This window comes from Hyaloscypha bicolor (genome assembly GCF_002865645.1).
Source record: "Hyaloscypha bicolor E unplaced genomic scaffold K444scaffold_189, whole genome shotgun sequence".
NCBI lineage: Eukaryota > Fungi > Ascomycota > Leotiomycetes > Helotiales > Hyaloscyphaceae > Hyaloscypha > Hyaloscypha bicolor.
Window position 1 is genome coordinate 1,500,003 of NW_020194691.1, and position 23,030 is coordinate 1,523,032.

The 23,030-nt window shown below is 44.8% G+C and overlaps 5 protein-coding genes and 1 pseudogene across 6 annotated transcripts; 4 read left to right on the plus strand and 2 right to left on the minus strand.

Moving 5' to 3' along the window:
• Positions 1 to 190: 190 nt before the first annotated feature.
• Positions 191 to 1,041, plus strand: K444DRAFT_638516 (uncharacterized protein; the record flags this gene model as incomplete). The annotated part of the gene is made up of 4 exons (XM_024884269.1): positions 191 to 582; positions 664 to 671; positions 779 to 807; positions 925 to 1,041. 4 exons carry the CDS (start codon positions 191 to 193, stop codon positions 1,039 to 1,041), a joined length of 546 nt encoding a protein of 181 aa, XP_024726841.1.
• Positions 1,042 to 2,273: 1,232 nt separating this feature from the next.
• Positions 2,274 to 3,475, plus strand: K444DRAFT_638517 (uncharacterized protein; the record flags this gene model as incomplete). Its single annotated transcript, XM_024884270.1, has 5 exons — positions 2,274 to 2,594; positions 2,718 to 2,993; positions 3,066 to 3,168; positions 3,216 to 3,254; positions 3,345 to 3,475. The coding sequence occupies 5 exons, from the start codon at positions 2,274 to 2,276 to the stop codon at positions 3,473 to 3,475; spliced, it is 870 nt and encodes a 289-aa protein (XP_024726842.1).
• Positions 3,476 to 6,700: 3,225 nt separating this feature from the next.
• Positions 6,701 to 7,969, plus strand: K444DRAFT_286495 (uncharacterized protein). The gene is made up of 3 exons (XM_024871622.1): positions 6,701 to 7,146; positions 7,212 to 7,552; positions 7,610 to 7,969. Exons 1-3 carry the CDS (start codon positions 7,006 to 7,008, stop codon positions 7,833 to 7,835), a joined length of 708 nt encoding a protein of 235 aa, XP_024726843.1. The 5' UTR covers positions 6,701 to 7,005; the 3' UTR covers positions 7,836 to 7,969.
• Positions 7,970 to 8,446: 477 nt separating this feature from the next.
• K444DRAFT_638519 (uncharacterized protein) lies at positions 8,447 to 8,851 on the minus strand (the record flags this gene model as incomplete). The annotated part of the gene is made up of 1 exon (XM_024884271.1): positions 8,447 to 8,851. The coding sequence occupies one exon, from the start codon at positions 8,849 to 8,851 to the stop codon at positions 8,447 to 8,449; it is 405 nt and encodes a 134-aa protein (XP_024726844.1).
• Positions 8,852 to 9,217: 366 nt separating this feature from the next.
• K444DRAFT_t40 lies at positions 9,218 to 9,467 on the plus strand (annotated as a pseudogene). The gene has a single exon. The product of its transcript is annotated as a tRNA-OTHER (tRNA).
• A 901-nt stretch (positions 9,468 to 10,368) lies between these two features.
• K444DRAFT_712030 (SpvB-domain-containing protein) lies at positions 10,369 to 21,196 on the minus strand (the record flags this gene model as incomplete). Its single annotated transcript, XM_024888270.1, has 7 exons — positions 10,369 to 11,302; positions 11,333 to 11,701; positions 12,368 to 12,388; positions 14,372 to 17,661; positions 17,695 to 20,319; positions 20,649 to 21,089; positions 21,119 to 21,196. 7 exons carry the CDS (start codon positions 21,194 to 21,196, stop codon positions 10,369 to 10,371), a joined length of 7,758 nt encoding a protein of 2,585 aa, XP_024726845.1.
• Between the last annotated feature and the right edge of the window lie 1,834 nt (positions 21,197 to 23,030).

The following is a 23,030-nucleotide window of genomic DNA, read 5'->3' on the forward strand; positions in this document are numbered from 1 at the left end:
GTCAAAGGGCATATGAGGGTGCTTATGAGAGTGGGACTATCTGAAACCTGAGAGATAGAAACTGCAGTTCTATTTTTAGTATAGCTTTTACGCTACACGTGATGTGGGGTAGCTACCTCACGTTTCATGCTTCAGTTTTCCCCAAACTCCACGAGCAATTGGCACCACGGCTTTTTACCTCATTAACAATATGGCACGAGTGAAGCCGACCCGGCACCTCAACAGATACACAGAAATTGGCAGTCGTAGAGCTAATGGCCGAGTCTCGCGACGGAAAATCATGAAGCCACCCCCTGACCCAACGTTAATGGCATATAGAAAAGCCTTTAAACGCGCAAACGACCAACCATTTATTAGGGAGAATAATATAGATATGGAAGATTCCGAGACTCAATTATGGGGAGAGGAGGACTATAATCAAGTCAATGGATTTGGTAATAATAAATACGAATCCGATAATACAATGGTTTATTACACGACGCAAGAAGCAAGCGCAAGCAAGGATCAGAAGAGAACTCGGATTAATCTGGATAACCGAGAGGCTAGTAGTAGATTGTGGGAGGAGGTTAACCCTTTACTTGGGTATACTATATTCTCCGGGTTACTAATAACTTGTTCCTCGCCCAGATATACTCGATTATTAATAAATATTCTATATATTAGGTTTTCAAGTAAGTATATTTTTGTGATTTTTTTAAAGCAATAATTAACGTATACATAAAGGTATTCGATAACAAACTATCGAGTCATGTCAGTGCACTGGCTCACTAGTAACTAGTATTATTTCAGACGGCTTTTTCCCGACAGGTTAGCATTTTCTTCCTCTTTTATATTCAAATAATTAATTCTATTTAGCTCCTCAAAATCCAACCCTCGCATTCGAGTTCATAACTTTAGAGTTCTTTCATAATATTATTATGATAGGCAGGATTTCGAAATTTGCCTGGGCACATGCTCTTTATCGTTTACTTGTTCGGATATATCACGAGCGACTTCCAGATTTTCAGAAACCTTGGCAAGCAGTATACTTTAACTAGCTAAAATCCAGGGAGAAGTGTTAAGAAGTATTCAATTAACATGCTCGTAACATTGTACCCTCATGGAAGCCAAAGGAAGCCTTGAGCGAACTATGTCCTCCTTGTTTTTATCGGAACTCCGATAACTATGGACCCAATCGACCAATTATTGGAGGTCTAGACGCAAATTTCCAGCTGAAAAGGAGAAAATTTCGAGAAGGAAGGGAGCTTCTCCTTAAATAACCACCAGTCTGCAAACTATTCATTTCGGATCCAGTCGATCCAGATACGATCCTAATAACCAAGGAATACCAAGCCCGAAGTGAAGTTCGCCAAGACATTCAAACAGTGTCTAGTTACGAATCGTCTCCGGTGCAAACAAGTCCGACAGAGCGTAGTATTCATCTCAATCATGGTAGTTATGGGGGAATGTCTAGCCAATCTTCCACTGCCTTGAAAAACGGAGTTGCAGAAGAGATTACCTCAAGTGGTCAGCATAATAACGACGGCTGTCCACATTACTTCCACGCGGCCGAAGAGAATAAAGGGACCCTAAAAAGCTTCAAGAAACTTGACCAAACTGGCCTCATAAATTATTACTGCCGCCATAACATGACAATCTCACTATTGAACTTATACCGTGGGGAAAAGTTCTTTTATGGTATTCATATTACAGAGTCGCTCTTGGACCGCCTTCTAGCAGATACTCACTTGATTCTATAGTATAATATTGCTTGCAAATTCGGCCCTCATCTCCGTTACAAATACCCTACATTATCCGAACGAGTACGGTGTTATATAAATGCCTTTCATGCATATGCGCATGCTCTTGGTTACTAGTTAAAGTGGTCCCCGCTTCGCGTACAGTTAGCAGCACTGTCAGATAGCGAAGGGGTTGAGAGGGACTGGTCTTTCAAGTCTCACTTAGTTATTCTAACTCGCATCTGTAATACATTATACCGTGAGATGCTATTACACGAGCAGACGCTCTACCGCGGACAACTTCAGCGGCAATAGCTTGGAAAGGTTCTCAATAAAAAGTATGAGCGTGCACTTAAGGTTGCCGGTAAAGCCAAGGTGACATTCAGTGAAGTCAAGGACTACCTTATATTAATAGGGAAGATGTCTGGCACCAATGATATTGGGTTGGAGCTAAAGAAATATGCCGAAGAGCAATTAGAATGGTTTAGGAAGAAGGCTAAGGGGAAGAAATAGTCGGAGATCGATCGACCTTTTGAGTATTTGCATCGACTATTAATGCATGAAGAAGCTCTGGAACGGAAATTCCAGTTGCGGGAGAAAGAGGATCCTGGATCTATTAATGAGGTCATTATTGCCGTTAAGAAACGCCAGGGAAGGGGGGATTCCCTAGCTACATGGCACAAAGACGGATTAATGTCATTCTGTCAGATCAGAGATCAAGCCGTTAATTATTGTAACCAGGAGTTAGAAAAACATAATCAAAACAGAGGTGACTGGCCTGTTAGTAGGGAGCTTCGCAAGGAATATGCGAAGTCATATACCTGGCATTGTATTGAGGAGGAAGTCCAACACTTTCATAGGCAAGCTACTGCCCAAGTATACCAGTATCGCAATATTACACGGAAAAACGATACTAGAGGGACAAAGGCGGCCGCACTCCTTCGGAGACAACTTCAAAGGACCTTTCCACAATAAGAGAGGCGGCTGAAAAAAATCCAGGCTTTAATGAGCCAGCTACCAGCCGGAGATTCCAGGCCCCAAACATTTACGCTTCAGACCTTTCACCCGGAGAACCTCGAGGAAGAATCACAATCTCGATTCTGGAACTACGAAAAGGCACAGGCGCATGGCCTAGGACTAGAACAGAAGCTAGAAAGCGTACCGTTACATGCGTTCCTGGATAATCTCGTAATCTTGAAAGGCATTAATGCGTACTTTCGTAACGAAAGGGCGAAAGAGGAACAAGAATTTTTGAAGCATGAATGGTACCGCTTAGTGCGATAGACAAGGGATCGACTTGAGGCTCTCGATATTCTGTAGCGGAATGATACTACTACTTGGGCTCAGGATCATATCAAAACTCTCCTTATAGAAACAATTCTAACGGCTGAAAATACGTTGGGATGTCATATCGATTTGTTACACCAGGAGCTTCGCAGTAGCCTCTTACGTATGTATATAATCTTATAATAAAGAGAAGCTTACTAACTTAGTTAGAATATATAGCAAATGCTCTTGAGGCATTACTATCTTTTTGTGAGCCTTAGCTTATATTACAATATTTGCCGAGAAATAAGACAAAAGACTATTTCGCAGACCTAATTCCTATATATAATCTGGTAATAGGCCGGGCTAGAGCTTCTATTAAAGAGTCGCTGGAACTAAAAGGAGATAATATAGTTAGGGACGAGAGTAATAACGAGATAGACTTAGAGGTACAAGCAAAGTTTATGGGAGATTTGGAAGAAGAAACTTAAAATACTAAAAAGGAAAATTATAATTTCAGAAAATAAAAAATATCTTTTAACCTTAGTTTTATTTAATATATTTTTCTTCTTTTCTTCTTTTAATTATTTTAATTTCAAATAATAAAAAATATATTAATTATTAAAAAGAATTATTTATTTTATATAAATATTTTTAAATTATTATTTATTATTTATTTTAATTCTTTTTATTTTAAAGATTTAATATATTTTTCTTATTATTATATATTTAAAGTTCTTTTAATTATTTAATTATCCTTATTTTTTTTTTAGCTAATTAATTACCTTTTACTATAACTTAGTAAAGCGCTTTCGGCCAATTAACTGCCCTTAGCTCTTCTTTACTATGACTTAGTAAAGCGCTTTCGGCCAACTTAATCTTTTGGCCAATTAACTACCCTAATCTTTCGGCCGATTAACTGCTCTAATTCTTCGGCCAATTAACTGCCTAATTCTTTGGCCAATTAACTGCCCCTAATTTTTCGGCCGATTAACTGCCTAATTCTTCGGCCGATTAACTGCCTAATTCTTCGGCCCAATTAACTGCCCCCTAATTTTTCGGCCGATTAACTACCCTTAATCTTTCGGCCGATTAACTGCCCTTAGCTCTTCTTTACTGTGACTTAGTAAAGCGCTTTCGGCCAATTAACTGCCCTAACCTTTCGGCCGATTAACTGCCCTAATTTTTCGGCCGATTAATTGCCCTTCTTATTTTCTTAATTAATAATATTTCTTTACTGTGATTTAGTAAAGAAGAGGGTATGGTCGTTACCCAGAATTCAAACCTTTATTGGGCCAGGTCCTTATGTAGCGACCTTGGCTAAGGAGAGTTAGGGCTGACTAAGCGTGCATGCTTGTGGTGAAAACTCTGGCTTTTTCTTTTTTTTAATTTAATTTTATAATGAATTAATATAATTTAATACTTGTTTTATTTCCTTATAGCGCTAATTATGCGCTATTTAAATACGAACTTTCTATAAAATTTGGATTAGTAATAACTCTTTAAATTGAAGAAGTTAAAAGTTTTATATTTTATAACCTGAAGGTAAGCTTAAGAAAGCCTAGAAATTTAGCGAAAAAGTCCCTAAAACCAGATATGAGAGCCCTATAAGCCCATAATTTATAGGGCCTTATAGGTCTCAAAAACTAAAACTTAATTAATTAGTATATAAACTCCCTAAAATTAAAGTACTGTTTTAAGGAATCTTTTTATTATAAGTTAGAAAGCACGTGATTATAATACAAGGGTTAGGTTATAATATACTAGCTTACACTTATATTGAAAAATCTAATTTCAGAATTTTAAAGAGCTCAGGTAGCCAATTAAACACCCCTGCCCCAATCGACACCCCTAATCGACACCCGGGGGGGGGGGTCGTTTTAGTTTTTCCCATTTTCCCAGGTGGTTGTTCCGGGAACCCGAGTAACGCCTAGAAAATCTTGGGCTCTAAAGCTTTTTTCCTCGTGTTTTGCAACGAGCAAAGACTGCCACATTGAAAGAAAATTCAATTATTTTCATAGCTTGACCTTGTATTCCCCTAAGCCACAAAGGTATTCAGTTGCAAGCTATCCCCATGCTCGGAAGAGATTAAGGGGAGCAGAACCCGAGGTAAGACGTCGCAAGTTATCTGTGCGCGAAGAATCGAGAGGCTTATTCGAAGATGTTGCAGAATATCAAGGCTCAAACCCACTACGGTGCAGGCTGTCGAGGAAGGAATTGTCAGGACTCAAGAAACAGTTCGCGGATTGTCAAATCCAGGATCATTAAGGCCTGGGAAGGTATCCGGATATGCTTAATTAAGAAATATCGATTTGAACGCCGCTATGATACATATTTTCGGGTATTATTACGGTAGAGCATACCCGCACACGGCTCGGAGAGGTATCAGCCGTATTATGTTTGCACAAGGTCAAAGGAGTCGTTGCGGAATCCTTTGCGGCCTTGGATAAAGAGTGTTTGATGGACGCTGAAAGAGGATGCGATGATTCTGAAGATGAGGGAGGATGGCTGCTCATGAGAATACATCCACGCAGCGTTCGAAAGGGGTGATCTAAGTGCACTATCCTGTGAAACTTAAAAGATAGCCGCAGTGAAAGTGATGCGCCCATCTGCTTAATATCTCAGACTCTAGAATATAGAATTCGCAATATTATCAGAGAAAATCAGTACTGTTACGGTGTGCTCCTATGACAGGAAACGTTGCGTATTCCCAGGAATCTGGTGCCCACAATTGAATAGGTCTGAACACCTTGATGTTTTAGTAGTTCGGCAAGCCGATAGCTCGTTAAGCTTTGACAAGGCTATATTCTGAAGATGGTTGGCCCGGTTTTTGAATCAAAATCTCTCGGGTGGCCTCCTGGGTATGCAGATGTATCACCAGCCGAGCCGAACGAACACATTGCCTTGCCAGGGTCGCAGTCCAACCTTCATGCCATGACGGAAGTCGGACGGCCCGGATGTTTATCCTATCTAGGCCGGGGGCTTTCTGGGTTGCTTGAGCAGCTCTAGTAACACTTAATTCATTTGTGATTTTGCACTGCCTCAATTCAACTGTACTGAAAGAGAGCGCCGACAGAAGGTCACATGACCGAGGGATATATGCTCCGGTCATGTGATACCCGAGTATTCGTAACATCCAGTTAAGCCTAAGGGTTAACTACGTCATACTACGGCACTGATATCAGTACACTCCGTAGGGGTTTTTGGGTAATATATAAGGAGAGAAGAGCTCGTAGTATTCACTCCTTAATCCGCAGCAATACAACTACTTTACACCCTGCCTTGGTACCTCACGTACAGCCCAAATAGCTACCCTCCTCCCACATTGCTAGTGCCTATTGACAGTAGTCATGCCCTGTTTTAACAAGCCGAATATTATATATATACTAGTAACACAAACTGCGTACACCGAGGCCCTTAAACAGGATAACACTCAGAAATCGTACACATACGTTTGCAATAAAGCAAACCCTTCTTATTGGCGATGCTTCACAGCGTTTTGCTGGTGGACGCGGCAACCGGGCCCACCGCGGCTGAAGCTAGCGTGAATTTTGAAGGCATTGTGGGTACTGTTTCAGGGCATGGGCGTTTCGCTTCGTTTCAGGGAATCTGACATAAGCCCATCTTCAAGTTTATTTAGCTACGTTTTTAATACACACTCCGAGGGGAATGAGATGGTCCTTGCTGTCAGATTTGCAATGTGTATGCAAAAGCATTTGCACCCCTATTATCTTTAATTAAGTCTATTTTCGGACTGATGTCTCGGCGTTGCCGCTATTTTAAGTATAACTCCAGCTGACACATAGCCACAAAGAACTTCAGGACATGCGGGAAATTACTAACCAAGAAGAGAGCCGAATAAAAATGAGCCTTATCAAAGGTATAAATAATTTGGACCGCCCTCGATTAGAATCACAACAGGTTCTACAAGGCTACTCGACTTAACATCTCCAAACCAACCTGAGCATTTCCTAATCTCTCGAGTCTTACACCGAACAAAGAAACATCAACGAATAACATCATGGCACTCTTCAAGAACGCATTGCTGGCCTCTCTTATCACCTTATCCGTCGCTCTGCCATACGACGGCCCTGTTTCGACGAGTATTATCGAGAGAGACAATTCAACATTACACCTACAAGTTGAGTTGGGAAGCAATTCGGTAAGCTGGTCCTGATATCTCTGTCTAATTCTTTTATGAATATCCTTTCGCTCACAGGCCCACAGTTTGACATTGGAGACCAAGACGCTAGCACTTTTCTATCGAAGTTTATACAACCAGTTTGTTCCGCTACAGGTTGCGACTCTGGATCCCCTCAGAGCTTCACGTTCGTGACTGTGAGCGGTGGCTCCACCGCTGACGGAACTGCCACTATTAAAATGAGCGGCACTATCGACGGCGACAACAATGTGTTACAACTACTTTTGAACGCCGTCAATACCGCGATGCTTCAGTCAAAGCAGTGCACAACAGTTCATGGAGAAGAGTGCGCCAACACCCCCCATCCATCAAATCCATCGAAGCGTGAGGATGCTCCCATTGCTCTCAGTTGCTCGGATGTCTCATTGTAAGTATTCGGAATCTCCGATTTAAAAAAGAGCCTATTGGCTGATCTATTTAATAGTGTTACCTGTACCCTTGCCAATTTTATACAAGTCACTTTGTTTGACGCAAGTTCGGACGTAAAGGCCCAGATGAGCTTATCGGGCTCCGCAGAAGAACCATCAGGCTTTGATTGCAGTAGTTTCATCGGCTCTATCCAGAGCGCGCTAGGCGCTATCCCCCTCCCAGATATCGCTGAGGGCGTTATATCTGGTATTTCAGCAATCTGCAGTTTGATATCTGGGTAGCCCTTGTTGGTACATGTGTGCGCGTAACATACAACGGAGCCATTGGTTGTATGGACAGCGTCGTTGCACGCTTAGGACATGCTCAATTGTATTAATATTGTAGTATAACGATTATTTCTTAAGGCAAAGTATATAGGCATGCTCAGACGCTGCTCCGGCATGCTCACCATCAGCTCAGGTTAAAGCAGTATTTGCCCACGTCCGCAGACTAAAACCGAACCAGTGAAAGGGAAAATTAATCCTGAGTCTGAAGGTATCTTGGATTGAAATGATCTGCCACCCCCCAACTTCCCCCCAAACCGCAGCTTCTAGATACTCGACCCTTTTAGGCGACTTCGAGGCGCACAAGCCGATAGCCGTGCTTGGCGAACGCGCTCAAAGAGGGGGGTATCACGATGTGGTCGACAGGGACCAAGAGAGTTTGTAGGCGCTGAAAACACAAAGGAAAGAGCACCGACATTGGTGGACGGCGACGGTGTTGAGACGTGGCGAAAAGACGCAGAATATCAGGAATTGCAAAGCAGCAATTGGCGATGGCAAGCTGATGCTCAGCCAGAAGGTGAGGGGCATACGAACTCCTACGATCCTCCCCCTCCTTCCCCTCAACCAACCTACTCTATTTCAACCTTGCTGTCGCGCCACACGGCTTCAACACCAGAATCCGACCGAATCACAGCTAACAACTCGTCATCCACGTTCTGGCAACCGTAGACAACGCGATCCGGATAAAGCCTATCAAAGACGTTGTAGATATGAGGAGTCAGGTCCGTTTTGACGGCCTCGAAATGCTGCTGGAGGGTATGGCCAGGAACAAGGTAGACGCCGTAGAATCCTGGGACGAACTTCTCGAGGTCTGCATTATGAGGGAGAAGAGGCGCTTCACAGGTAATTGGATGCTCGTGCAGCGAATATTGGACAGGGTTTTCGGCCTCAGCGGCAGCGGCTGATTGAGGCCCTACTGCAACTTGGAGAGCAATGATGGTGAAGAACGGAGTGGTTATGGTTCTCCACAGCATTTCGAGTCGTAGAAGTTGGAAGGTACCAGAGTCGGTGGAAGTGCGAGATGAGGGGAAGTTGGTGTGAAACTATTTATATCTGAAAGTCCCATGACATTACTCGCTTGAATGACGTGTGGACGACCAATCCCAAGCCGAGCAACACAAATTCGCCGATGCAGTAGGGGTTATATATTTAAGAGATAAATAAGAGGGGAAGTACGTGAAGATGGATATGCGTTTAGATAAGCTGAGCAAGCTGGGATGTTCGATGCGGACCTTGACGAGGCGGGGCCAGGAGTGCGCGTTTTGATTGGCTGATATTTTAATTTATAATTAGGTACTATATGTAACTAAATAAGGAGATTTTCTCCAACATTTAAGCGAGGCGCTGTGGCGGAGTGGTTAACGCGTATGTGCCGTCCAAAACTTGCAAATAGTTTGTAACTAACACTTATCCAGGATGCCCTGCTAAGATCATTGATCAAGCAGTTTCAGGCATTTCCTTCGGGGTATGTGGTGTCACTCTGCATTGTGTTTCGTCACTAACAAAATTATAGAGCGTAAGTCTTCACTGTCCAAACGTACCCGGTCATTGTTAATAGTAAACAGAAGAGTTCGAATCTCTTCGGCGTCGATAATTTTTTTTTTGGCCGTTTTTGATTCCATTCCTTCAAGCCTAATTTTTTGAGTCTTAACCTGCTTTTACTACAATTCCCTAAGCGAGGCCCGCCCCCCACCCCCCCGCTCCCTCACCAAACCGGCCGCCCGCGCAATTCCCCCCCCCTCCGCGCCCTGCCCACCCCAAAAAATATCGTACGGGCCTAAAAATTTTACACTCTGAAAGCGCGCACGCGGTTTCGCGATTCTAGAACCAAAATCAGTCAAAACGGCCTGTGGGGGCGGCCAAAATTGCTGCTTTCGCGCGCGCACATTGCGCTGGCGGACAGCGCCCGAAGGCAGGGGCTTCAGGGTGCTAAGCGAGCCCTGTAGCGGGCGCTGCACCCCTCTAACTTACGCCCTCATTGCGTAGCCATAATTCTAAGCAGGAGTAATCGTAAAAATAAAAGGACTTTAGATTCCGAAAGGACAAAAGCTAGTAGTGATTTTGATATGCGGCTTTTACTTAATTATATTAAAGATTGGCTACTGTAGGCACCGGGAAAAACAATCGGATTTGCACGTATAGTACGAAAGTACGCTTTAAGCAAGACGTGCCCCTTGGCCAGGTAAACAATACCTTATCTCCGCCCTTCCTAGCGCGCTTTTGGGACCGTAATTTTCTTGTCGTGAATAGAAAAGAGGCAGAACCTAGCAGATGATATTGATCTCACTATTGTTTATTGCCGTCAGGTGATCTCGCTTCCTTTCTCTCGCTTAAGGTTACAACCCTTGAGAATGTACTCTTCAGACCTAGCTACTATAAATCAACTTCAAAACAAATCATTTTTGTTTGACCCTATCTGATTGTAAGCACTTTATTTATCAACCAGCTCTCGTATTATTGTACTTGCCATATCGATCTACCAGCCCTCACTTTAAAACCAGAACCCCACGCCTACAAAAACGCCCGACCCTAGGAAATCAGACAAGTCATGGGTCTGGGCCACTCCCCGCTCAACGTTCGTATCTGGCGCCCATGAATCCGGTTGCCGTGCATAGGTGAACCCCGCCTGTATCTCGACGGGCGAGTGGTTCGTGTCACGCTGCGCATCGATCAGCTTGCTTACGGCGTCCACGGCCTTCTGCGCCTGCCCGAAGTCCTTCGGGTTATTGAGGAACTTGCTGCCCTCCTGTGACAAGGTAGCCTCCCCCCTTTCCCGGTCAAGCTTGGTGCCATTCGTGGAGAGATCGTCGCCGAGTCGCACCGTGAAGGTGAGGTTGAACGTGCCTTGTTGTTTGGGGTAGCTGGCCTTGGCTTGTATGTCGACTGTGTCGCGGATGGAGACTTTTGCTTCGACGCCTGGGTCAGTGTTTGCTGCCACGGAGACCCCTGATACTCCTTTGGACGCTTTATTTTCGTATAACTTCCCTTCGGGGTGCAAGGGGTTGTTTTGCTCTTCGGGCTCTCCTGTCTTCGCGGCCTTCGCTGGCTGTGAGCTCTGGGGTGGATTAGGGTCGAAACCAAAGGTACTTTCCTGCTTGTGGCCATCATTTCTCTCCGGGGGTTGAATATGGTAGCTGAGATCGGGTTGCGGCCCGGGTTCCGGCTGAGGTTTATCGCCCTTTAACGTGTACACAAAAAATGGCTTGAGCTGGATTCCAGATGGCCCTAGGCTGGGCATTATAAGTTGGTACCTAGGGTCGGCTTCCGCTTTTTTCGATGGCTCCAAGGGTTTAAGCTGGAGCTGCTGCGTTGGACCCAAGTTGGGCTTCATCGGTTTTGGACCCGCCATGGTTGGGTATGTGAGCTTAACATCGGGAATTACCAATTTCGGCCTCTCGCTTGCTTTACCCCCGGGATCAATATAGCTAATTGGGTTTAATCTGGCATAGGCGTACAAATTAACGCCGTCTACAAGCCCTCCTGGGTCACCACTCGTCCAGCGAGCGAGCCACGGGGCGTAATAACGAGCGCCATGATACGACAGCCCGGATTCGTGATCCCGCTCCTTACCAGTGAAACGGTAGCGCTTGGGAAGATCGAGAGTAGATAGAGTACCGACGTAAGTGGTGCTACCATAAGGTGAGTACTCTTCGTACGTCAAGATCTTGGCGTCCTTGTCAACCTCAACGGTCGCCGACTTCAGATGACTCGATAACTGGTAACGCTGAACTTGCTCCGGGGCTTTGTCGCTACCATCGACATCAATGGTACGAGTTTCGACTATCGCGGCACGGTTCTGGTCATCCAAGACGTGCAGTGACTCCCTCTCCAGTTTCACCTGTCCAGACTGGTGTCGGCGTGTTCACGCCCGTTCGTCAATACGAGCGGTTTACCAATCGGGCGCTACGATTGGTCAATCGGCCTTCTGAACTAATACAATTGAACTACGATTATTCTCCTTTACTACCGCTTTAGGGAGGGTGATTTTATCCCTCTTATAGGTTGCACCAGTAATAGGTAAATCAGGATAAGTTAATTAGGAGGTGATTTTATTAAGGGCACTATGCGGCCAGAGAGTAGTAAGCTCGCTATACTTAGTAGCTAAGCGGTAGCCCTATTTTAATTAGCTTTTATTAAAAGTAAGGCTTATAAACCACATACCTTTGGAGTCTTTTCCAGAACTCTTACCGGAATTCTAGCCATTTCCGTACCGAATCTGTATTACTTTGGGATCTGGAGGATTATAATCTCTTAAATATCATATTCAAGAGCTTTGGAATTCGCTCTCTTTACTATATTCTCCTTCTGTTTTCTCATATACTCCGCAACCCTCCTAGTTAGTTCAGATAAAATCATCTCCTTAGCTACTTTCTCCTATTCTGCTTCCTTATCTACGAAAAAGCTATCCTCTCTATCTTCTCCATCCTCTCTATTCTCTTCATTCTCTCTATCCTCTCTATCCTCTCCAGAAGCGCTACTCTCAGTAGTACCTTCTATAGGCCCTATAGCCCCTAGGGCCGTATATATACGGCAAGCACTCTCCTTATGGTCTAGGAAATCAGTAGGTGGCTTTCGTCCAAACCAGACCTTATATAGTATATTTCCCTTAGGAAGAGCTGGTATAGCTATAGTATTAATTACCCATGCGATTAAAGGAAGTAACTATATCCACGATTAGATACTAGTATCTGCTCGTACGGCCCGTAGTCGTTTTTTGAAGATTCGATTAGCCACTTTAATAGAGCCCTGAGATTGAGGATAATAAGCTCGTCCGCAAATAATCTTTATCTCTCTCTTCTTGCAAATCTCAATTACTTTCCCCTTAAACTCACCCCTATTATTACAGGCTAAAATGGAAATATATCTATTATTATTTAGCCATTTAATAAGCTCGTCCGCAGCTTCGTCCGCAGTCTTAGCCTTAAGCCTACGGATCCATACGAACTTGGAAAAGTGGTATTTCAATTACCAGATCCACGTATATTCTCCGTCCCGATTATACTATAATAGTATTAATAATAGTAATACTATAGTATTAATGAAGTGTGAATAAAAAGGTTCGGAATTTACGAAAATTGCAGGAATTGCGAAAATCGTAGGAATTGCGAAAATCATAGGAATTACAAAAATCGTAGGAATTGCAAAAATCATAGGAAAAGCTTAAAAACATACGAAATATATGAAATGCAGGAAATACAGGAATATAGGGGTAAATTACATAACTTAAGGGATACTTATACGAAAATCTATTAAATCCAGAACCATATACTCGCCAGAATAATGAGATTGGATAGGTGTAATCCCCTTAGGATTCTTCTAAGCCTTTTTCTTATTATAGTAAGTATAGCGGGCACTTATCCAAGCGTAGTCATTACGGGATAGGCCATACCAAATACATCTTATATACTCAAATATAGTATTAAAGGCTATTATATAGGTTATTAGTATAAAAATTAGTAAATTCAAGGGGTACTTACCTATATGCATTAATTTCTTATAAATAGTAGTCAAAACCTCAAAGGCATCGTTATAGCAAAGGGTATACCGGACTGGAATAATCTCATTACAGCGGGTATCGTAGTATTTCTTACGATATACCTGATTATCCTGAAGCTCGTATAATTGGGATTTATACTTAATATTAGCCTGGTAGCACTTCTCTACTTTTGTTCTACTAGGGAGTAAAACATCAGAATTTTGCAACTACTATCTAATATCTATACGCTTCCTAGTAGTAAGAATTTTCCTACTACCGCCCTTAGCAAGCCTTTGATCCCATATAGCTTTGTCTTTAGCAGACCAATTATTAGTAGGGTCTTTAGTAATAGGGGAGGGCAAAAACTGAGTACCAGAGGAACGTACTCCTAGTGCAGTAATATCAAAATATTGCTCTACTCGGCCATAGATACATTGACGAGGTATATATAAGGCTGGAGATAAATAAAGGGTTAAAAGAGACATATTGGAAATAAGGTAATTAATTGGGAGGTATATAGAATCAGTAATTGTACTTGGAAAGTAGGTACTTATACTATAAACTATATACTGTGAACTGTGTCTAGGTAGTAAAAAGGGAGCAGAGGCCCTATATATATCTAGAAGCTGTAGAGAAGTGTTTTTACCCCTATTACATACTAAGAACTAAAGGGTTTCAGCCATTAGTCTTAAGGATATATTATTACATACTAAGAACTAAAGGGTTTCAGCCATTAGTCTTAAGGATATATTATTATATACTGAGAACTAAAGGGTTTCAGTCTCTTTAGCCCCGAAACCCCAATATTATACGATTGATCAATCGGCCATTCGATTAATCAATCGGCCCCCTTATTAATTAATCAGGACCTACTATGGCTTGCGAATCGTATTCCATTTCCTATTGATCAATGGGAGCTACGATTGATTAATCGGAAGGCCGATTGACCAATCGTAGCGCCCGATTGGTAAACCGCTCGTATTGATGAACGGGCGTGAACAGGCGGAAAATTTCTAACATTGGTCGAAGATATAGCCGTTCTTGAACCAGACTAGGAGACCTCTCAATGACTTTCCGAACACGCACGCCAGATATATCATAGACGTAGTATGCTGTGCCTCCACCGCCCAAGTCCAACTTCCTCGTCATATCCAGGAAGTTCCATGTAACATTTGGTACGTTTGCTGCGCCCCCCAGATGAGGCATCCGAACCATGTTTCCGTGTGCATCATAGCTGAAATTCTCAGCCGCCGCCCCGACAGTTGCTGATGTGAGTCGGTTTCCAAACTTCGCTGGCTCCAACTGACTCGGTTCGTTGTACTCGAAGGTCCTTGTCCATATATGGCCTAAGGCTGTGGGATCGCTCACGCTGTGTTTCATTTTCTTCGTATTTCCAGTGTGGTCGTACACATAATCCTCAGTGTACCTGTCCATGGCTTTCTCATCGCCTGGCTGCGGCCCGCTCCTTGCTGAATCATTGCTGCTGTAGGGGATTGGCGAACCGCCTGGCTGACCCAAATGTTCTCTACCGGTTGCACGGATTAATTGGTAGAGAGCATCATACGTGTAGTCGTTCGTTGGCTCTACCACTTGGTTGTTGTAGTATATTGTCTGGAGAGCATTATCTGAAATATTCGTGTGGTGCTGACTAGCATCATAGGTGTAGTTTAGATCTTGCAAGGCCTCGGTGTTGCCCGAACTGGAGATTCGGGTAGACAGGAGCCGCGTCAATTCGCCGATGTTGGAGTAATTATAGGTCGTAGTTACCCCATTACCGTAGCGTATGTAACTCCTAAGTCCACGGGGGTCATAATCGAGATCGCTGATGAACGAGGTCCAGACTGGATCGCCTGTGGGAGAGAGTTCGTTGCGCATATTGGCGTTGATTTGGACAAGACTTGTGATTTTGTACGTAAATCTTGTTGTGCTTGGTTTGCCATCGGAATTCGGCGAGGATACTTTCACCATTCTATTCAATGCATCGTAGTCGACGGTGTCTTGAAATGTCTCAATTTGCAGCATTGAGTTTAACACTGTCTGCAACTTGGTTACATCATAAGCAGCCTGTGGATCCATATCCACTGGAATAACAGAGGTGATTCCAGACCAATCGATCGTGTTCCTGTACTCGACATTGAACTGTTTGGCACTCTCCAGCAGGTTTGCCTTGAAATCTCTCTTCTTTTTCACCGTAATACCCGCCTGGTCCGCAGTCAAATAAATTTCGCCTCGCAGGTTCAACTCGGTGGCCTGAGGGTGATGCTCGCCGAAAATTGTGTAGTTAAAGATGACTTCTGACGAGGGACCACCAACGGCGTCCACATCGCCAATCACGGAGGAGTAGAGATGGCGACATGCTTTGTCGTACACAGTTTTCACTTCATGCCCTCTATCATCCCATAGCTTCAGCTGGTTGCCAAGTGCGTTTAAAAGCCAAATCCTTGTTCCAGTATCCATGGATTGGCGATTCATTTCTCGTCCGAGCATATCGTAAGTAGAGGTTTCGATGATGCGACCACGCAGGTCAGTACCGTCGGTGTTGGCATCTCTAACAGCTAGCTTATGTCCCTCAATGTCGAGTTCAATTCGAGTATATTGCTTCCACTCGGTTTCATCCAGTTCATGATCGGGACATACCACCCTATCCCAGTTAACAATGAGGTAAACACGCCCCCGAGGATCTAAATAGGTCGCTTTAGGAGTGCGGGCGTGAGCCCTAGTCTTCTCAGCAGCTTGTTTGTCCAGGTCTCCTAGTGGTTTATTTACTCGCTGCTGGAGCCATGTTTGGAAGTTGGGGTTTTGCGCAAAGTATGACGAAGTGTACTGTGAAACGTCAGGGTCAATCACAGGATCAAGCTCGATAGTGTCGTTGTCCCACTGCTCACTGGACCAAGGACTAAACAGATTCTTTGCATAGCTGTTATTTGGGTGCAGATCTGCTACAATGCGTCCCAGTGGATCATAGAACACAATGTGCGATACGCCAGTTTTGGTGTCGAACTCGAATGTGTGAAGATCGGTGAAAAATGGCTCGAATTTGGCGACAGGCATGCCTTTGTTGTTATTAATGACCCAGCTGCTCGATATCCAACGTGGATCCACCGATTCGTCAGTCAAGATGGGTTGGCCATCATCCCCCAGCAAAATTCGGCCATCGGGACCACGTTTGGACACGGGCCCAGCTTTTACTTGGACCTTGGACTGGATGATACGCCCAAAGCCATCAGAGTATGCGTACGAGTGTTGCATTTCGGGGAGTTCATTTGCCTCTAGGTCTGCCTCATGTGTGCTTCGTGAGATGGAGTAGGCTGCCACTGGCTGTATGTTGTTCGTATTCTGAGTCCGTACATAAGCGAAAAAATCGTAGATAATTCGAGATGTAGCACCCTGTAAGACGTCTTTTGCGTTCACGGTGGGATTGGCTAGGTGATCTAACGCAACCTGCTCAGGAAGATCGGGTCCAAACCCGCTTAGATTGTCTCCAAATTTCAAGCCATCTTCTAGCTTTCCCATCACTGCAGTTCCAACGACGACTCCCAGGGCATCGTAAGCCACTGCAGATCGGTTGCCATTTGCGTTCGTAATTATGCGTGGGTGCAAGACTCGATAGTCATTTCCATTGGATAATTTCTTCCCAGTAGAATCTCTTTCACCAATGGTCGCAATATTTCCTGCCGGATCCTGCGTTTCCAGAATCAAGATGTCATAGTCGTCGTAGGTAATAGAAGTCTCAGCTCCAAAGGGATTTTGGTATCTGCGACTAGTGTAGAAGTGAGCACGGGCTTCAGATAATTCAGTCAAAGTATTGCTAGATAGAGAATAGAAGCTGAGTCCGCTGGATACCCAATAACCATCGTACTGATCGGCGCTTGGAAATAGGCCCGAAGACTTGAGATCTGTGCTAGCAACATACCCTCCCCCATCACCCGCAAGACTAGTGAGTAAGCTAGCAGGGTCAGAAAGGAGAGGGACGCCGTTCTTTTGATATGTTTGGTTGATCATAGATGTTGTGAAGGAGAGCGAGTAGTTTTGGCCGGGGATACACGATGCACCTATCTGGCCAAGAGGTAGCAGGCCAGTCAAATCATCCCTCCGAAATAGTATGCGGGAGATATTTAAAAGTCGCTTCTGGGGCGTTGTGAGATCGGGTGAGACCTCGTAGCCAATCTCCGTAGCATGTTCTAGAAGTTCGAACTTGTTTCTAGAGAATTGGTCGTACGTAAAGCTCTGTCCTATAACTTCAGGATCCATCCCCGTGAGTTCAAATACTCGCCGCTGACTATTAACAGGAAGTCTGTAAGAATTTGGCTACTTGGTAATGTCCCTGATATCGTTCGTTACTTGATTCTCCGAATATTTAAGGGACTTCTTTGCCTGCACATCTTTATCCCTCTGAGTTGGCAGCGTGGCATCTGCTGTTAGCCGTCCGTAGGCTACCGCAACTTCGCGGAGGGCTTGTCCGTAACTATTGCTCTCGAGCACCATCTCGTGATTTATGCGTGGGTCATCAAGGTTTCGCTCGTAGTGGTAAGAGAGGGTCTCACGTGGAGTAGCGAAAAAGATTGCGCTGCGGTTGGTTGCCTTGGGTTGTACTTGTGACAACGTGAAATTCGTTTCTGTGATAGATACGGGTAATAAGGACTTTGCTATCGCCTCTGCAGATGGCCCCAGCGGTGCGTCGTCGATGAAGATTTCCTGATGCAGTATTCGGCCTTTCAAGGTCCGGAAAGCGTCGTGCTCATCGGCTGCGGTAATATCCGGAAGGACTGTATCTGGGAGAGCCCAGGCTGCGGGATCTTTGAAATACTCTTTCTCGTAAATTAAAGAGACTATATCGGCGCTAATAGAGATACCGAGATGGAACCACGACTTGGTATGTGTTGGCAGCACCGTGAATGACGCTGTTGCGTCCGTTCCATTTGGCCCCTGTGCAACAACTACCGAAAGTTCTTCAGCATCCCATTTTTCAACCATGCCAAAACCTCGAAACTCTCGCTCTTCGCCGTCATAGTGTCCATGGTGATAGGAATAGCGGGTGGTGAATTTATTTTCGCTAATGTAGTCGTAGGTAGTAAGTGTCTCGACAACATGAACGGGGAAAGCCAGCTTACTTATCCATGGCATGCCATTCATTTTGTCTTGAAGATAAAACTTCGTGGAGGTACTATATTTGACTTGTGTAGACGTTCCTAGATTATTGTCGATTTGGATGAGAAGGTGTGGCTTGGTAGAATCCATCAAATCAATGTACTGCATTGGAAATGGGTCGGCCGGCAGAGGACTGGAAATTACCAGGCATGTGGTTCCATTCCCGTGAAGATCGGTCGCCTTGACATTCAGCAGTTTTGAAAAGTTTTGGGTTGAAGTTAAGAGCTGACCGCTGCTCCAACTGTTCCCCGATTCGTTGAAGTAGACTTGAGCACCGTTGGCATGCAGATAGATGATGTCCGCGGTGCCAGATCCATCGATGTCTGCCAGAACAATACGTTTCGGGTCAAAAAACTCCGGGGTATCGAATACAGGGGCGTTGTCCATGGAAATCTTGCCCCCAAACTTGCCATATCCCATGTTCGGCAAAATGTATATTTCGCCATTGCTAATCCGCACGATATCTGTTAAGCCATCTCCTGTAAAATCTGCAAGGTAAACCGTGCCAAGAATATCATTTCGGAATACCTGGGTGGGAAGGTTGTCATCGCCAAATGGTACCATGAATCCTTCTGGTGCATAAAAGCCGGCAGTGCCTAGCGATGGATACCAGATCGCTTGGCTGGTCATAAACGAGTCCATTAGACCATCACCGGTAAGATCAACTAATTTCACACTAGGATCTCCCAAATAATTCTTGATTGGATGCTCGAAAGGCTGAAAAGGTAGCCAACTTTCGAGACCGTCTTCCTCATAATAGCCCATGGAGCCATTTTCGGTAATAATCGACAAGCAACCATCTCCCGTGAGATCTGCAAAAGTGAAATTCTGCCCTGAAGGCAAGTTCGGCATGATTTGAACTGCTTCTAGGTTGTCAAAAAGTGGCTCGGGAATCAAGGAGCCGCTTGCTTGCAGCTTTTCGTTTAATGGACTGATATTGCGCTTGTAGTACCAAGCTCGGTCAGTCCGTGTTAGCATTCCAGAAATGCCTTCTCCGTATAGGTCAATCCACTGGACGTCTGAAGACGCTAGCCCGACAGGAACATTTTGTAGAGTCGCAGGATCTATAGATCGCAATGTGTCGTCGATGACAGGTTCGGAGTACTTGAATTCCAGACGCGGCATCGAGCGTCTGATGTAGCCGCTACTTTCATCGCTACTTCTTCGATAGCCTGAGTGTTCAATGGCATCGAGGAATGTATAAACACCGTTTTCTCCACCTGGTTGTGGGACTCGATAAATAAGATCCGTAGAGCTGACGAGAGTGTTGATCCCCAGCTCTGCTTCATTTGCGAAGTGGTGGAACATCAAGACCCTCTGGCAAAGCCGAGTAGTCCGGATCTCAAACCCAGATTTGTAGCTTGAAAATGAATCGGCACGACGAGGCCAATTCACCTCTTCTACAGGAGTCGGTGTGGGTATATTATGCTCCCCATAATCAAACACCAGCTCGAAGAGCCAACCCGCATTGTCCAAGAAATCTTGACTTGGAAACACCAGGCGTTGCCCTTGGCTGTCAAGAAGTGATGTCTGATTTCCATATTTAATAGACTTCACGTACCGGTTCACCTTTCGGCGACTGTCGTCGAGTCCGCCTCTGCTCTGTTCGTGCTGCATGGTTAAATCAACTCCCTGGCCATTATCAGGCTTGTATGTGAAGAGAATGGAGTTGCCTTTCCAGTCACGGCGATCACTTAGCAGCCAGCTGAATATCTGCTCTGGTGCCTCTGAATTGGAGATCCGCGAGTTATCGGAGCGTCCGTAAATGCTGAGCAAGTCTTCTTGGTTGTAGACACGCCAATGAATATCTGTGGCATCCTGTTGAATTGGTACTAGCTTACTAGTCCTTCCAGTACCAGGTTCAATTACTAATATTAGCTTCGCCACTCTCATTTATAATAGTTTACTATGGAAGCCTATGGAATAGCTCACTATGGAAGCTCAGGGAACGCTCACTAATATATATGAGTCATCTGATTTATAATATACTGGAGGAAATCGCCACCCACTAGTGGGTATATAAGAACTGTACTTTAGATTCCCTCCTCTCCTTTTTTACTCTTCACTCTCCTGTATCTAGTCATTCTACAGATTGTCAAACTCCAATATATCGATTTTCCATCAATAAATCGATTACTTTCCAATACATCCGCAATGTTGGACCATCTCTCAATTCTCTGAAACGACCCTTCAACTCGTGGGCCGTATCTCTGGATAGCATAGCCAGGCACTGTGGTCATATCCCCGTACCTCGATCCATCACTACGCAGAATGGGAACAAGATCTTCGACACCCGACAGCAGGAAAACGTCTGACTCCTGATCGTCTCTGTATCGTGGCAATCCTTTGCTTGTTTTTCTGGTAATTGAGTCGATACCGAGAGACCAGCCGAAACCAAAGGGACTGTTTCCATACGCCGAGTCATACGATAAAGCTAGGGTAGGTTGAACACCGCCGCGGCCGGGGCTTGCCATGAGTGGAACGCTCATACTGGCTGTCCCTGTCACAGGATTTGCCTCGAATTTTTCTCCCATCCCTCGAATAGCTCCGCCACCTTTAGGAAGAGACGCTCCTGGAACAGGAGTTTGCTGAAGTGGTGAGACCCCATTTCCTACACCTGACACTGTTTTGGAGGTGTCTTTCCGTGGAGCATATGCTTGCGAAGTTCGTCGTTCCTCTTCCATTCTCGGCTCATTCTACGACGAGCAATGAGCGAATTCCGCACGAGAGCTAATTTCAACAACACAAAAGAGGGAATCGCAAGTATATCAAAATAATCAAATCGATGCTGTTGAAGGTAGACGGTTTAATGGTAATGTATAAAGTGCCTCGTAGTAAACAAAGAGAGACAAGATATGTTAGCTGTTGGCAATGAAAATGCTGCAATGTGGTTAACATGTACCGTTTTCGATGCTCCTCAATAGAACAGCAACGCGCAGAGTTCCGAATCTTGGCACATGCACCACACGGAGCTGTGTGGCTTTTATGAGGCGTCCACCATGGAGCATGCGCGTCGCCGCTTGGAGTTGGGTTTTGGGACCGAACCGATCAGCTGAACGTGACTGATTCAGCTACAACAAATCAGAAAGAACCGTCAAGAATTTGACGGATTCAGCCGTCGGGCCAGCTCAGCACCTCATATCGCAAAGCTACCACTTGGCATTCGCTCTATGCAGCTTTTCGTATCACTTTTCTTTTGTTACTGCGGATATCATGGCTCTAACTCGCCAAGCTTTAGATCAACGTGCTGGTGAAACCGGGGGCATTGGGGTTGTCACGTGATCAACTACCACTACATTCCTCAAACTTTTAGTTCACCTTCTTCCTCACGGAAAAGGTGTTTCAAGCAAGCCGATACATGCACTTCACTGAATACTTCCTCTGATTAGTGACTTATGCGCTTATGGAGCAGTTTTGTTTCCCCCTCTTTTACTTTAACGATACTGGAATTGAAATGTCTCTATATTTAATCTTTCCGTATTCGATTTTATGTTTTCATATCCCATGATATCCATGCGAGTAGAACGTAAATTTAGAGTCTATGGCGCGACGAGCATATTGTTGGCCAAAACGTTTTCCCATGTCTCATGCTTGGCTGATGTCAAGGGAATGGTGATATTAAAGAGGGGGTGGCGTGGCCACCTGAAGGCTGAAGGCTGATAGATCCGAAGACTTACATTTCGGGCGTCAGTGCCGCTTTAACTTTCCCGATTGACATATCAAAAGTCTATTCCTATTTACGTTGGCACTTCAAGCTGTCAAAATCAAAATCACTAACTCTCGTTACATCTGCTTCATACATCGCTGTGAACATAATTCCATTGGTTTTGGGGGAACCCCTTCTCGCGCCACAACCTGGAAGCCGCACGGGCGTCACGTGCGGAAAACAACAATGGCATCATATCTACAGCCGGGACGGGCAATTTTCGCAATCCTCAAAATAGGATCAGTAGGTCCTCCAGTTACACTCCTTCACTCCTATCTGCTCCTTCTGCGCACAGTAACAAGGAGCGGAAAAGATGGGCTGGACGGTTATCTACCACCGTCAGAGCTCGCGATGGCGACGTTCGGACCGGGCACACGTATCGCTGTCTTGAAGTTTCAGGAAGAACATGACAATCTCCTCGCTGGCCAACCATCGGGGACAGTTGATCAAGAGACTGCAGCAGTTTTGTATGCCCAGTTAGTCAGCTCCAACGTTGATTTGAACCACCCCAGGATCCTTTTCGTGGCCGGCAGTGTTCACTACGCCGATGGCTCCACCAGCTCTGAACTGTCCGTAGCCATATCGGACAGAGATCTGAATCGAGAGAAATTGATTGCCAGCCCAAGGGTGCGGGCTGATGGATTCCTTGCGGTGCAGTACTGCTGCGAAAACTACCTTCGTGGTGACAGCGGAAGACGTCCAAATCTTGTCCCTCGAGTTTTGCTGCATAAAACCGTCCTCTACACGCCAAGCGTCGACGAGGTTATTTACGACGCGCCTATACTAGCATTGATCAACATCACGCTGGATCAGAAAGCACCGT

Excerpts from the sequence above, each read along its gene's own strand:
- K444DRAFT_286495 (XM_024871622.1), top strand. The coding sequence starts at position 7,006 with ATGGCACTCTTCAAGAACGCATTGCTGGCCTCTCTTATCACCTTATCC. Across the intron at positions 7,147-7,211 it reads TTGAGTTGGGAAGCAATTCG|TTTGACATTGGAGACCAAGA; the intron begins GTAAGCTGGTCC and ends ACAGGCCCACAG. Across the intron at positions 7,553-7,609 it reads AGTTGCTCGGATGTCTCATT|TGTTACCTGTACCCTTGCCA; the intron begins GTAAGTATTCGG and ends TCTATTTAATAG.